We start from the raw sequence: 12,852 nt of genomic DNA on the forward strand, positions 1-12,852 counted from the left end.
TTTATCTGAAAGGACCCTGAGATTTATGATATAAGGAACAAGAGGTCAACCCTTTGGCTCAATAAGTGTATCTGGAATTTTAAGAATGAGTTATGGATGCCTCCTAAAACATGCTACCATCCTGGGCACAGTGGGGCTTTCCAAAACCAGAACTGACTTTCAGTCACTAAATGGGAGAAGAGAGTTGAAGTGTTCTGTATCACTCTGATTCCATCTACTGTCTTTCCAGATTTCTGCAGTCCATGGCAGTTGCAATAAGCATGGCCAATCATAAAATTTATCTCACCATTCCTTCTACCATCCCAGGATGCTCTCTACCATCTTACCTCATTTTTGTCTGTGTGGGGGAGATAAGCACAGTGCTAAGCAGAAACTTGGGCTGCATCTCACTATTACTTTTCAGTGCCTAGAAATGTGTTAGGCTTCAAAGGCAAATGAGACAAGAAGTGCAACTATGAGTTCAAGCTCTATTATAAGATCACATTAATACAGTGTTTCTCAACCTTGACAATTTTAAGGCATGTGGACTTCAACTCCCAGAATTCTGGGAGTTGAAGTCCACATGCCTTAAAATTGTCAAGATTGAGAAACACTGCATTAATAGAATCTTGCAAAACTATTATTCCCCTGCCTTCCTTTTACACTCCAGAACACTGGGGGGGGGGGGCGGTGTTCCTTCCCAACCCTCCACCTTCTGTGAATTGAGATATCTTTTATAAATTTTCCAGTGTGTAGCTCCTCTTCTGTCTCCCAAAGCCCTTCTCACAGACCATTACAAATGCCTTTGAGATGTCAGCAGAGCCCAGAAGCTTTCCTGGTTATGCTTGGAGTTGATATTTTGCTTTCTTGCATGCAAGCTTCCCATTTGTTTATTTTAAAAATTAAAACAAGATTGAAAATAGTATCAGGAATGGTGTAAACCTTGGCAGGAATCAAGGACTTTGGACAGGGGATACTGGGAGTATGGAATGCTCTTTGGAGAAATAGCTCCATATCTTTGCTGGATCCTTCTGCACAGATAGTCCAGTTAAACTGATTGGACATGCCTACCTTGTTTCTGCAGTTAAAGTAAGAACATTATTCAAGTAGTCTCTCATCCAGGCAGAGACACATAACACAGTGATGGACATCAACTGAAATAAAATAGGGATTTTGTTTAGCAAATATAAGATAGAGCAAGCTTAGTTATTAAAACAATATTATAAGCAGCATACTATTACATTAAAAATTCTCTACTTAATGGCAAAGCAGATGTATCATTAAGTACAGTCCTTTCTCAGCACTCTGCTCTTCTTTAATTTATTAATACTCAGAGAAAAATTCTCACTGGAACAATTTCAGTCTTAGCTGGTTTTCTTAGAAGTGCACATCTCAGGGACAAGAATAAGCTTTGAGCTTTTATTTTTCTGCTTGTGGTAAGATTAATTCATCAGCAGAGATTTCATAACAGAAATCCACAAGGTACTGGGATAGAAAGCCAGCTGTCTGTGAAAGAAGCTGTCAGTCCCCCTATGTGTATGCAATTATGAGAGCATAATTGTAAGATTACTTCCCCAAAAGAAGGAAAGTCATTCTTAAATAAGGATGTATGGAGGAAAAAAACATTTCTGTTTGAAGCAAAATAAAGACCCAACTCATGATAACTAGATTATGGGTGCTACTTTAAAAAAAAAATCAACATTTGTTGTAAGGCTGAAAGTTGGCAAAATCTAAAACCCATAGTTTCATTATCAGACATGGGTAATGAGCTGCCTACTGAAAATCAGGAATAGACATTAACTGTTTGGTTTATTTAGCTCCCTAGGCACAACAGAGATAACACCCACATTTAGAGGAAAGCAAGAGGCAGATATTCCTAGATTAATCACATCTTCCCTTCACTCTTCCCTGGTGTTTTGCCTTAAGAAAAAATAAACATAAATATAAAGAGTTATGTTGAGTCTCTCACAAGTAGTTAAACTGTATCATATTCTATCCTGAACTAGCAAAAGGGTTTCAGTTGCAGCATCATTTTGACAATGTAATCCGGGATAATATTTCAAGCATCTTTAACAATGCTGCTAGGTTTACTCTTCACTCCATTCAGTGGTGATGCAAATATGAGAAGAGCCAAGCTGATGGGTGAGCAAATATCATATTTAGTAGCATATATCATAAATTCATAGGACAGAATTCTGTAAATGCAAAATGTAATATGTTCCCTTGGCACACCGTTGGCTTTCAGCTATGATAGATATCAGACGGAATTATTTAGTCAATAAAGAGTTAGTCCACTAGTACAGTAGCCATTGCCTATCTTTCCTTTCATGAAAATGGTGGTTCAGAAATTACTGAAGCTCTTTTCCTCTCACCATTCACATGAGGGCAAATCTTTTCTTTTACTGTGCAAAAATCTTTACATCTATGCACATAACTTAACCATTTTTAAAGTATGCAAAGCTAACATATATTTGTGGTTTCTGAGGAAGTGTTGGTTTGCTTTCCACATATTCTAGACAGGATTGCAGATGAGTCACTGAGGAATGAATGGCACTAGGTTCATAAGCCTAACTTTTCTAACTTATATGTAAGTGGCCTTTAAAACTGTGGATTTCAACTCTTTCTCAGCAGTGGTCTCACTGGCTGGGAAATTCTAAAAGTTGAAGTTCACATACCTGAAAGCTGCTTTAAAGAAATGGCTTTTAGTAATTCTTTATCTAAAGTTGGCTTGCTTTCTCCTTGCCATTATCCTTTCAATTCTGTTATTCTGTTATTAACACTGGCCATTTGTCCACTTGATGTTGACCCATCTACCAAACCACCAGAGGGAGGCCAAGACAAATGGGATATTTTCAATTTTGATTACTCTTTGCGTACTAAAAGTAGACTGGTGAAGAGGCAGCAAGAACAAGAAGAAAGAGAAAGAGGCATGACTGAGGAAGTGCAGGCATCAGTAGATAGCTAACAGTTCTAACCATAGATAATTGAAAATGAACATGCCTAAAAAGCAACAGTTTAAGTTGCCTTAGATGGCGACCATCATCAAGCAGCATCAACTATTTTTTGATGGATTGATTGATTGATGTGTTGATGCTGTTCATCCAACAATGAGTCTGCACAGCTTACATATAGTGAAAAACATAAAACAAAAGTCCCATAGTAACTCATAAAAATTCCACAGCATAGCATAACTGAGGGGATCACAACATATTTCAATTCAAATCAGGCCAAACTCTGCCTCTTCATTTCAAACACCAAACAAGACTTTAGTCAAACTGCATCACAGTCTTGGGAATAAACGTTTAAGCTACCATTGACCCGATATAGAAAAGCAGATTAAAATCCCCTGGTACCATCAATCTGAGGAACTTCGCTGCCAACCCAGCCACTGCCTCAAACAGTTCCGATAAGGAAGCCAATATATAGCAAGGAGCTGGGTATAGTAGCAGCAGTGCTTTTTCTCTAAAAAAAAAAAAAAAAAAAAAAGTGCCGGAACTCACACACGTCATAAAACCTACCTTGCCTACCCTACAAGGTTCCATCCAAAAACGGTGTCGGAACTCCGTTCTGGGCGTTCTATGAGAAAAAAAGCCCTGAGTAGCAGCAATCATCTGCTGCTATTATACACCTGAAGGCAAGACAAGAAACAATGGATGGAAACTGATAAAATAGAGAAGCAACCTAGAACTAAGGAGAAATTTCCTGACAGTTAGAATTATTAATTAGTGGAACAACCTGCCTCCAGAAGTTGTGAATGCTCCAAAATTGGAAGTTTTTAAGAAGAGACTGGACAGCCATTTGTCTTAAATGGTATAGGGTTTCCTGCCTGAGCAGGGGGTTGGACTAGAAGACCACCAAGATCCCTTCCAACTTTATTTATTTATTTATTTATTGTTTGTTTATTATTTTATTTATATTATTTTTATTATTGTTGTTGTTTGTTGTTGTTGTTGCTACTGTTATCTCTAATCCATAAAACCCAACCTCACCAGCAGGCTATTTGCAGAGAAGCATCTCTGAAAACCACCACGGTATGATGATTATAATCACTTTGCGCCTCCATGCTAAGTTCATGGCTAGTACCATAGATGAAACTCAAATGGGCATATTTCCAAGAAAGGTTTTCCCTTATACCTTCCCCAGACAAATTAATTATAAGCAGTTGATGCCAGGAAATAGGCTGGACATTACCTTGCATTTGATTCCAAAATGGTATCTCGGAGTACACAGGATCACAAACATAAAATTCTCTTTTTAAGGCAGAATCAATCACAGCATCAATCCTATGTTGCACTGCTCTGAAGCACTAATCTAAGAAGCAGAGTAAGTTTCACATCCATTCTATAATCTAGTTTTATTACAGATAGCATGATGGCAATTGGGACCAGAATTGCTGTTGCTAAACAATATGCTTGTAAAATACAATGTCACATAACTGTGCCATTTACTTCCTGCTTACCAACATTAAACAAGGACCACATAGGTCGTTAAGTGAAGATCTCACACAACTGCGACTTCTGATATCCTGCTGGCTTTTTTAATTTGCCAGTGGGAAGTCAGTAGGGAAGGTATTACAATCATGTGACTGAAGCTCACTGTGATGTCATAATCACAAGACAGGTGTCTAGTGTCATGATCACATGACCGCAAGGACATTGTGATAGCTGGAACTCCAAGGACCAGTTGTAACTATTATTCATTTAGTTTGAATGGTTGCTGAATAAGCGGTTGTTAAATGAGGACTATCGGTATGATTTCAAACTTCACCAATAATACACCAACTTTAAACAAGAAACATCTCTAGCTGATATTTTTCATATTACATTTCCTAAGTTGTTGAATAAAAAAATTGAGAAGAATCATCTCAAATTTGACTTTCCATTGATTGCTTCCATATCTGAAAATGACACTTTCTCAGATCTGATTGGTCAAGAATACTAACCACTTAGAACTGGTGTCCCTAATATATGATGGGCAACAATATTGTATGTCTACATACACATCTTAATGCCTACTATCTTAATGCCCAGAGAAATATTACATCAAAATGTTTATCAGCAGAGATCCACAATTATAGACCTTTTTAATTGCAGATACTAGAAAAAACATTAAGCTAAAAAAAAAAAAACAATTGCAAACTGAACGCTCAACATTGTATATAGAGCAGATTCAAGATTAAAATCATGCATCTCATTCTCCTGCATGTAGGTTATAATGAGCTGAGGGAATTCCTTTTTGGCAAAAGAAACAGATGACACCAGTAATGGATCAGTGTGATCTCATGCCCTCTGTCTACAAACCTATTTAATCTTACACCCACCAGGTTTCTTGTTCATCTGATTTTTAATTTTAGATTCATTTAATCAAAACCAAAACTAACAGAAAAAAGGTATTCTCTAAGGAATCAAATTCCAGCAGCATTTTTATTAAGGCTATGGGAGAAGCTGGACCCAAAAAAGATGGTAGATAAGGAACAAAAAGGAGGCAGCAAAGACTTCCGGTGGCTGCGCTGGTGACAATGGCGGCTATTTGACAGCCGTCCGTCACAGGGAAGCGTAAAAGCCGGCAAAACAGCGCCGATCAGCTGTTTTGCGCCTTGAAACTTTCCTCCCGGGCGAAGGGAGGAAGGTGAGCTTTTGCCCAAATAGAAGTAGAACCTCACAAGTCTCCCAGTTTTTTTCTAGGAGACGAATAGTGAGAGCTCCCTCGGAGTCTGGGTGTTGCTCTGTTTTCCTGGACGCCTTTGTTCTCCGTTGGGAGAACGAAGCTAGACGCTGCCTCAACTGCTGCAGTTTAAAGGAAAACAGTAAGTTAACTTAAAGCAGACAGAGCGGTCAGGAAGATAAGAATTGGATTTTATTTTAAACCTAACTCAGTGTGAATAAACATCTTCTCCTGTTATTTCAACTGGAGTGAAGAAATATGGCGGAGGAATCCTGCTTCTTTGTTACTTTCTTTGTCTGAGAACTTTCACTTTTTACTTTCTATTTACTATCTTCAATTGGCAACAAAGTTTTAACAATCTAACAGACTTGGTTTACTTAAAGAAATTATTTTTTTGTCTAAGGGGGAATTGCTTTTTCTTCTCCTTTATTTTTATTTTATTACTTTTTGAAAAAAGGAAGGGGGGGAACCCTTTCTTTTTTTTCCTTTTTAAAATGGCTTCAAAACGTCCTGGACCTTCTTCTCTTCCTAAAATTTCAACTGCCTCTCCAGTAACTCAGACTGTACAACAACCTAAACTTAAACCTTCTCCACCTTCGCCTCCACCTCAGGCACTTACTCTTAAGGATTTACAAGATGCTTTAGATAAGACACTGGAAAAAACAGCAGAGCTCTTGGCTCAAAAAAATAATGAGGTCAGAGAAGATATTGTGTTGGCACTCCAAGGGCTTGCTGGCCTTGTGGAAAAGATTGATGATCGGGTGGATGAAGTGGCTGGTAATGTTGAAATATTACAAGATAGAGTTGAAAAAATAGAAGATAATGTGGATGTAGCACAGAATGAAATCATAATGTCACAATATAGAGAGATGGAGTATGCTTTGAGAATAAGAGGCTTGAAGGGAAATGTTCAGGAGAATTTGAAAGAAGAAATTGCAGCAGAACTGGCTTCTATTTTGGAAATTGATCCTGAACTAATGTTGAGAGATATAGAAAAGATTTTCAGAGTTAATTCGTGGGTTGCAAAACAGAGAAAATTACCAAGAGATGTGGTGGTTTATTTTGCAAGAAAATCACTTCGTAATGAAATTATACAGGCCTTCTATAAACAAAGATTTTAGATTGCAGCTCAGGATGTGATAGTTTTAAAGGAAATACCTTCTAAAATTCTCAGAAAAAGAAAAGACTTTGCTTTTTTGGCTGAAGAACTTAAGAAACGACAAATTCAATTTAGATGGGATATACCTGTGGGGATAGTGGTGATTTATGTTGGTACACGTTATTGTCTTAATACAGTTGCAAAAGCAAGAGATTTCTATGTTACTATTTTAAAAGGAAGGCCACCACCATCTCCAAGATCAAAAAAAGATGAGAGTAAGGTAGAAGCACAGTTGGCTGTAGGTTCAATGCCATTGTTGGGAGAATAATTATTGGTTGAATCTATGCAACAGAATTTGCAAATAACGGAAGACCCAAGGGAACAGAGAATTACACGTGCTGCTTATAAACACAGAGAAAGACAACAACAGCAACAATAACAAAAGGTAGATGATGAAGTTTCATCACAGTCTACTTCGAACCAGTGGGAGGAGCAAGGCCAAAGAGGTCATCGACTGCAAATCTAGAGGTTTTGTTCCAAAGGCTTCAACCTGCCAAGAATAGCAAAGCTTCTAACTTGCAATGTTAATGGGCTAAATTCACCACAGAAGAGAAAGAAAATCTTTCATTATTTGAAACAACACAGAAATGATATTATTTGTTTACAAGAGACTCATATTATTTCTAAAGATCAAAAATATTTGTTTAATCCCCGGCTATGGATACATTTCATAGCTTCTGCTTTGCAGAAAAAAGGAGGTGTAGTTATTTATGTGAGAAAGGAGCTTTCACCGAAGTTAATTGATTCTGATTCAGAAGGAACATATGTTATTACTGATTTATTAATAAATGAAAAGAGAACTCTCCTTGTCGGATTATATGCTCCCAATCAACAACAAAAACATTTTTATAAGATGATTCACCAGAAATTAATTTCTTTGGATTATAACTCAGTTATGATGGGAGATTGGAATGGTGTTTTAGACTCAAGCAAAGATAAGAAGGGTTCTTCTAAAGTTTCTAATCATGCAAGACTTCCTAAAGTTTTTTTTTTATTTAAAAGATGATCTGGAACTTAGAGACATTTGGAGAGAACGGAACATTGAGGAAAAAGATTTTACCTTTTTTTCAGATAGGCACCAATCTTATTCTAGGCAGGTTTTGAAACAATTGATTCATACTGACCAATCTGGATTTATAGTGGGAAGATATATGAAAAATAATGTAAGACAAATTTAATAGAGTATTTGGATAAGAACAACCAAATCCCTGCTGCTTTAATATTTATAGATGCTGAGAAAGCTTTTGATCAATTAGATTGGAAATTTTTATTGAAAGTTGTAGAGGAAATGAATTTTGGAGATAAATTTTTGTGTGCTCTCAAGGCCATATATCAGCAACAATTGGCACAAATTATAATTAATGAGGGATTAACAGACATATTTAAAATAGGAAAAGGTACAAGACAGGGTTGTCCTTTATCCCCCTTGTTATTTGTATTAACAATGGAGGTCTTACTTATTAAAATTCAAGATTCATCTAGATTAAAAGGAATAAAAATAAGTAAGATTGATTATAGGTTGAGAGCTTTTGCTGATGATCTGGTTGTGACATTATCCCATCCTACAGATTCGGTCAAAGATTTGGTTGAAATTTTAGCACAGTATGGACAAGTCTCTGGTTTTAAGGTGAATAAGAATAAAACTAAAATATTATTGAAAAATATGTCTATGAAGGGGAAAAATTTTATAGCTGAAGCAACAGGTTATGAAGTAGTCAATAAGGTTAAGTATTTAGGAGTATATATTACAACATCTAATGGAAAATTGTATAAGAATAATTATGAACGCTTATGGGTTAAAGTTCAAAAAGATTTAAATGATTGGCAAAAACTGCAACTATCGTTACTGGGGAGAATTTCAGTAGTAAAGATGAATGTTCTACCAAAATTTCTTTTTTTGTTTCAGATGATACCTATTTTAAAAAAGGATGCTAATTTGGATGAGTGGCAGAAGGGTATCAATAAATTTATTTGGGGTGGGAAGAAATCAAGGGTAAAGTTTAAGATTTTACAAGACGCTCGAGAAAGAGGTGGACTTAAAGCACCTAATTTGAAATTATATTATGATGCAGCCACTTTAACTTTAGTAAGTGACTGGCTTAATTTAACAAATAAAAATATTCTTGCTCTTGAAGGTTGGGATTTATTATATGGTTGGCATGCATATTTAATTTTTGATAAGAAAGTAGATTGGGTTTTTAAGTCACATATTTTAAGAAATGCTTTACTTCGAGTATGGAAGAAGTATTATTGTAAATTAAACTATAAAATACCTATTTGGGGGACAAGCAATTCAGGGGGTTTCTAAGGGGGTGAATTTTGATAATATTTCGTATAAAGAGTTACTTATTTAGTCGGGTACTGATTGGCAATTAAAGTCTTCAGATGTGCTAAGGCAAGAAAATATTTTACAATCATGGTTTCAATATATGCAAATACTGGAGAGATGGACTTTAGATAAGAAAGTGGGAATTACTTTTAGTAGATGAAAATTTGGTAATTCAGATTAAGGATCAGAAACATGCCCACATTAAAAGAATTTATAATGAGTTAATAAAATTGGATTCGGAATCAGAGTTGGTAAAAGATTGTATGATTAAATGGGCTCAGAACATTCAGGAACCGATTTCATTGGACTTATGGGAGGTAATTTGGATTAGAAATGTTAAATTTACGCAGGCTCAAAATTTGAGAGAAAATTTTTATAAAATGTTTTATAGATGGCATCTGGATCCTAAAAAGTTGTCTTGTATGTACTCGAACCTGCAACCTAAATGTTGGAGATGTGCTTGCTTGGATGCACCCTATTTTTATGTTTGGTGGATTGTAAAAATATTAAAGCCTTCTGGATTATGATTTGGTGGAACATTCAAAAGGTTTTTAAAAGGAAGATTAAGTTTACTCCCCAGTTATTTCTTTTGGGTATTTTTGTGGATTTTGATGTTAAAGAAACTATTTTAATGTTGAATTTAATAACAGCAGCAAGATTATTGGTGGGTCAATATTGGAAGAAGGATACTCTGCCTTCTTTAGAAGAATGGGTATTTAAGTTTTCTAATTTAGCAGAAATGGCCAAAATTTCTGCTTATTTAAAGGACCATTCACAAGAGAGATATTTTAATGTTTGGAGAACATGGATAGAATATGTTCAGAAGAAGTATGGAACTACAAAGTTTCATTTATTTTATGAGTAATGAATTTGTTTATAAACTTATGATGTTAAAGTTTGAAGAGAGTTAAGGGTTAGTATGATTTTGGTTATTGTATAATTAGTAAACTTAAATAGATTATGTTCACTATATTTGTATAATCCTGTACTTAGCTCTGGGAAGTCAGGGGGGAGGGGGGTGGGGGAGGGGGTGGGGGAAGGATGGGTTGAAATTTTAGTGGTTCAGATAAGTAGAAATAGTTTTTATTGTATATAATAATATTGAGGTTTCAATTTGGAGAGAGGAGTTGCTCGGGTATTTCCCCCGGACCGCATCCGGAGTGAGAGGATAGAAGAAGGTGAGAAGTAAGTAGGAAGGTGGAGGAGAGGGGGTGAGGGAGAAAGAGAAAGAAGAGGGAAAGAGGTAAGTTGGTTAGAGGGTGGATGCGGTTTGGGGGGAAATGGATGAGCAATACCGAAAATGGTCTGTATTAATTTGTTTTATTTTTTATCTGAAGTATTTTTAAGATTGTATTGTATTGCAAAATTGAAAATAAAAATTTTTTACAAAAAAAAAAAATGAGGCAGCAAAAAGAGCAAAGCCTCTTACATCAGCACTGGCTTCAAAAGGTTGGTGTAGAATCGGGAGAGAAGGAAGCTAGATAAGTTGCATAATTTCAGTTTTGCTTGCCTCCCTACAAGGCAGGATGGCAGGGCCCAAAAATGCATATGCGGGAGGGAGACAGCCAGATGCAGGGCTGCAGCTCCCTTGGTAAGACTGCCAGAGTTTGATTATGTGACCGGGGGGGGGGGGGGTGCAATCTTATAGCCATGGATCAGAAGCCCCTTCATTTATCCCGGTTGCTGAACAAATGGTTGTAAGTCACAGATTACCTGTACTAGCAATCTTTCCCATGCTGAGAAAGAAATATTTCTTTTCAAATCAGGAAGAATGTAGACTGGGATCCACTGGTAGATCTCAATCATGTGGATGGATGAAATCAATTTGCTTAACAATACAGTAACCTACTTTCCCTATTTAAATTAGACTGTTTAAATCAAGGTACTATAGCTTGAGATAATCATAAGTGGACAGTGGTGAGAGCTCAGTTCAGTTGTGCTATTTCAGACCGACATTGAGGACACAATAAGTTCTGAGAAAGACCCTTCTTCCTTCCTAATCTTTGCTACAGTTGAATTTGAGTTTCTAGTATAAAAACAGAGTAAATCAAAGAGATCTACATCCAATCGATCCCAGGATCTATTTATCATGTCAGAAAATGACATTTTAGTCAAAGTGATGGAATTAAACATTCCCAGGTAAGACAGTTTCCATCAGTTTAAATAATAAGTGATTCTTACTTTTTTAAAAAGTCACTAAAAACTAGATTGGGACAGGGAGAATACAGAGGAAAGCTTATCTTTCAAAAAAAAAAGAATGCAAAAGAGATAATTCAAATATCTCATGAAAAAAGAGGATAGCTTCATTTAGCCATGTTATTTTCACAGAAAATTTTATTATTTACTTATTTATCAAATTTATATAGCTGTCTATCTTAGAAAGCAAATAACTCTAGGCAGCACGCAACAAAACTAAAAAATGGTTAATAAACACCAAATCAATATAATTATTATAATATATTATAATATATAATATTAAATATTAAAAACTATAAAAACCAAAGCTAAAAAGAAAAAGTTAGTATTAGGCAAAGGGATGTCAATAACCAACTTTTTTACAAAGAGAAGGAGGACACAAATAAATTGAAGAAAAAATATATGAATAAATAAAATTAATTATTAAAACTGAAACAATAACATAAGCAAATAAACTTTTAAATAAAATTATACATATTTGGAAATTATTAAATAATGAATTAATAAAACGTGAATTATTGTGCTCACCTGTGTATGACTGAATATTCACTGAGAAAGAAGTGAGTCTAATGCGTGTGTGTATACCACATCATGTTTCGGTAAGAAGTAAACAAAGCCACTCGCACGCGGCGCACTCTTGCACACGGCGCACTCTCTCAAAACAATTCTCCTGTGCGGAGCGCATGAATCTCATAATCGTGTCTCGCCACACTGTACTGAGCCTTGATGAATCATCATGTCAAATACAAATACGCCACATCACACGTAACAATTCAGATCAGCATCGATCGAATATGGAGATTTACAGATTAGTCTTCAAATATCGAAAAGGAGGACATGTAGGAGGACACTTTTTGAGAGAGGACAGAACTTACAAAAGAAGGATTATCCTTCCTAAAAGAGGACGATTGGTCACCTTATCAATAATAATGGAGCCACCAAACTGACTCATCTGTCCCCCAGGGTTCCCAGGACTTAAGGGTCCTTTAGAAAGTCGTAAGTGGTAAAGCAAGTCTCAGTTTATGGGGAAGACATTCCATAATGCTTAGAGTCTGCCAGTGTAGCTCATTAGATGATTAAACTCATAACATGCCTTCTCTGTTGGATGTGGTGGGACGGGCAGATGCAATCAAGTAGAAAGAGTCCCTCAGATAACCCAGTCCTACGCCATAGAGGTCAAAACCAGCAGCATGAATTGGACCTGGAAACAGACCAGCAACCAATGCAGCTTGTGGACCAGAGGTATAATGTGTGTTCTGCAAGAAACACTTATAAATGCCTCCACAAAATATCAAAATAATTGGAACTACCATATATAAATGTTATAAGCTGCTAGAATCAGATGATAGTGAGTTGGGCAGCATGTAAATACATTTAATAAATATATAGCAAATGCTTTTATGAGGTTATATAATAGTGAGTTGGGCAGCATGTAAATACATTTAATAAATATATAGCAAATGCTTTTATGAGGTTATACATTTTATATTATGTATACATATTTTAATATATTTTAATATTATAA

At 35.9% G+C, this 12,852-nt stretch overlaps 1 protein-coding gene across 5 annotated transcripts in view; it reads right to left on the reverse strand.

Moving 5' to 3' along the window:
* TSPAN12 (tetraspanin 12) overlaps positions 1 to 12,852 on the reverse strand; it is a 73,241-nt gene that overhangs the window by 40,513 nt on the left and 19,876 nt on the right. For all 5 annotated transcript variants that reach the window (XM_039343970.1, XM_039343973.1, XM_039343971.1 and 2 more), the window contains one exon: positions 1,051 to 1,133. In XM_039343970.1, the coding sequence (XP_039199904.1) occupies positions 1,051 to 1,133 (83 nt within the window). The remainder of the gene's footprint in view (positions 1 to 1,050; positions 1,134 to 12,852) is intronic.

This window comes from Crotalus tigris, unplaced genomic scaffold, assembly GCF_016545835.1.
Source record: "Crotalus tigris isolate CLP2741 ecotype Arizona unplaced genomic scaffold, ASM1654583v1 scf7180000017883.2314494, whole genome shotgun sequence".
Lineage (NCBI taxonomy): Eukaryota > Metazoa > Chordata > Lepidosauria > Squamata > Viperidae > Crotalus > Crotalus tigris.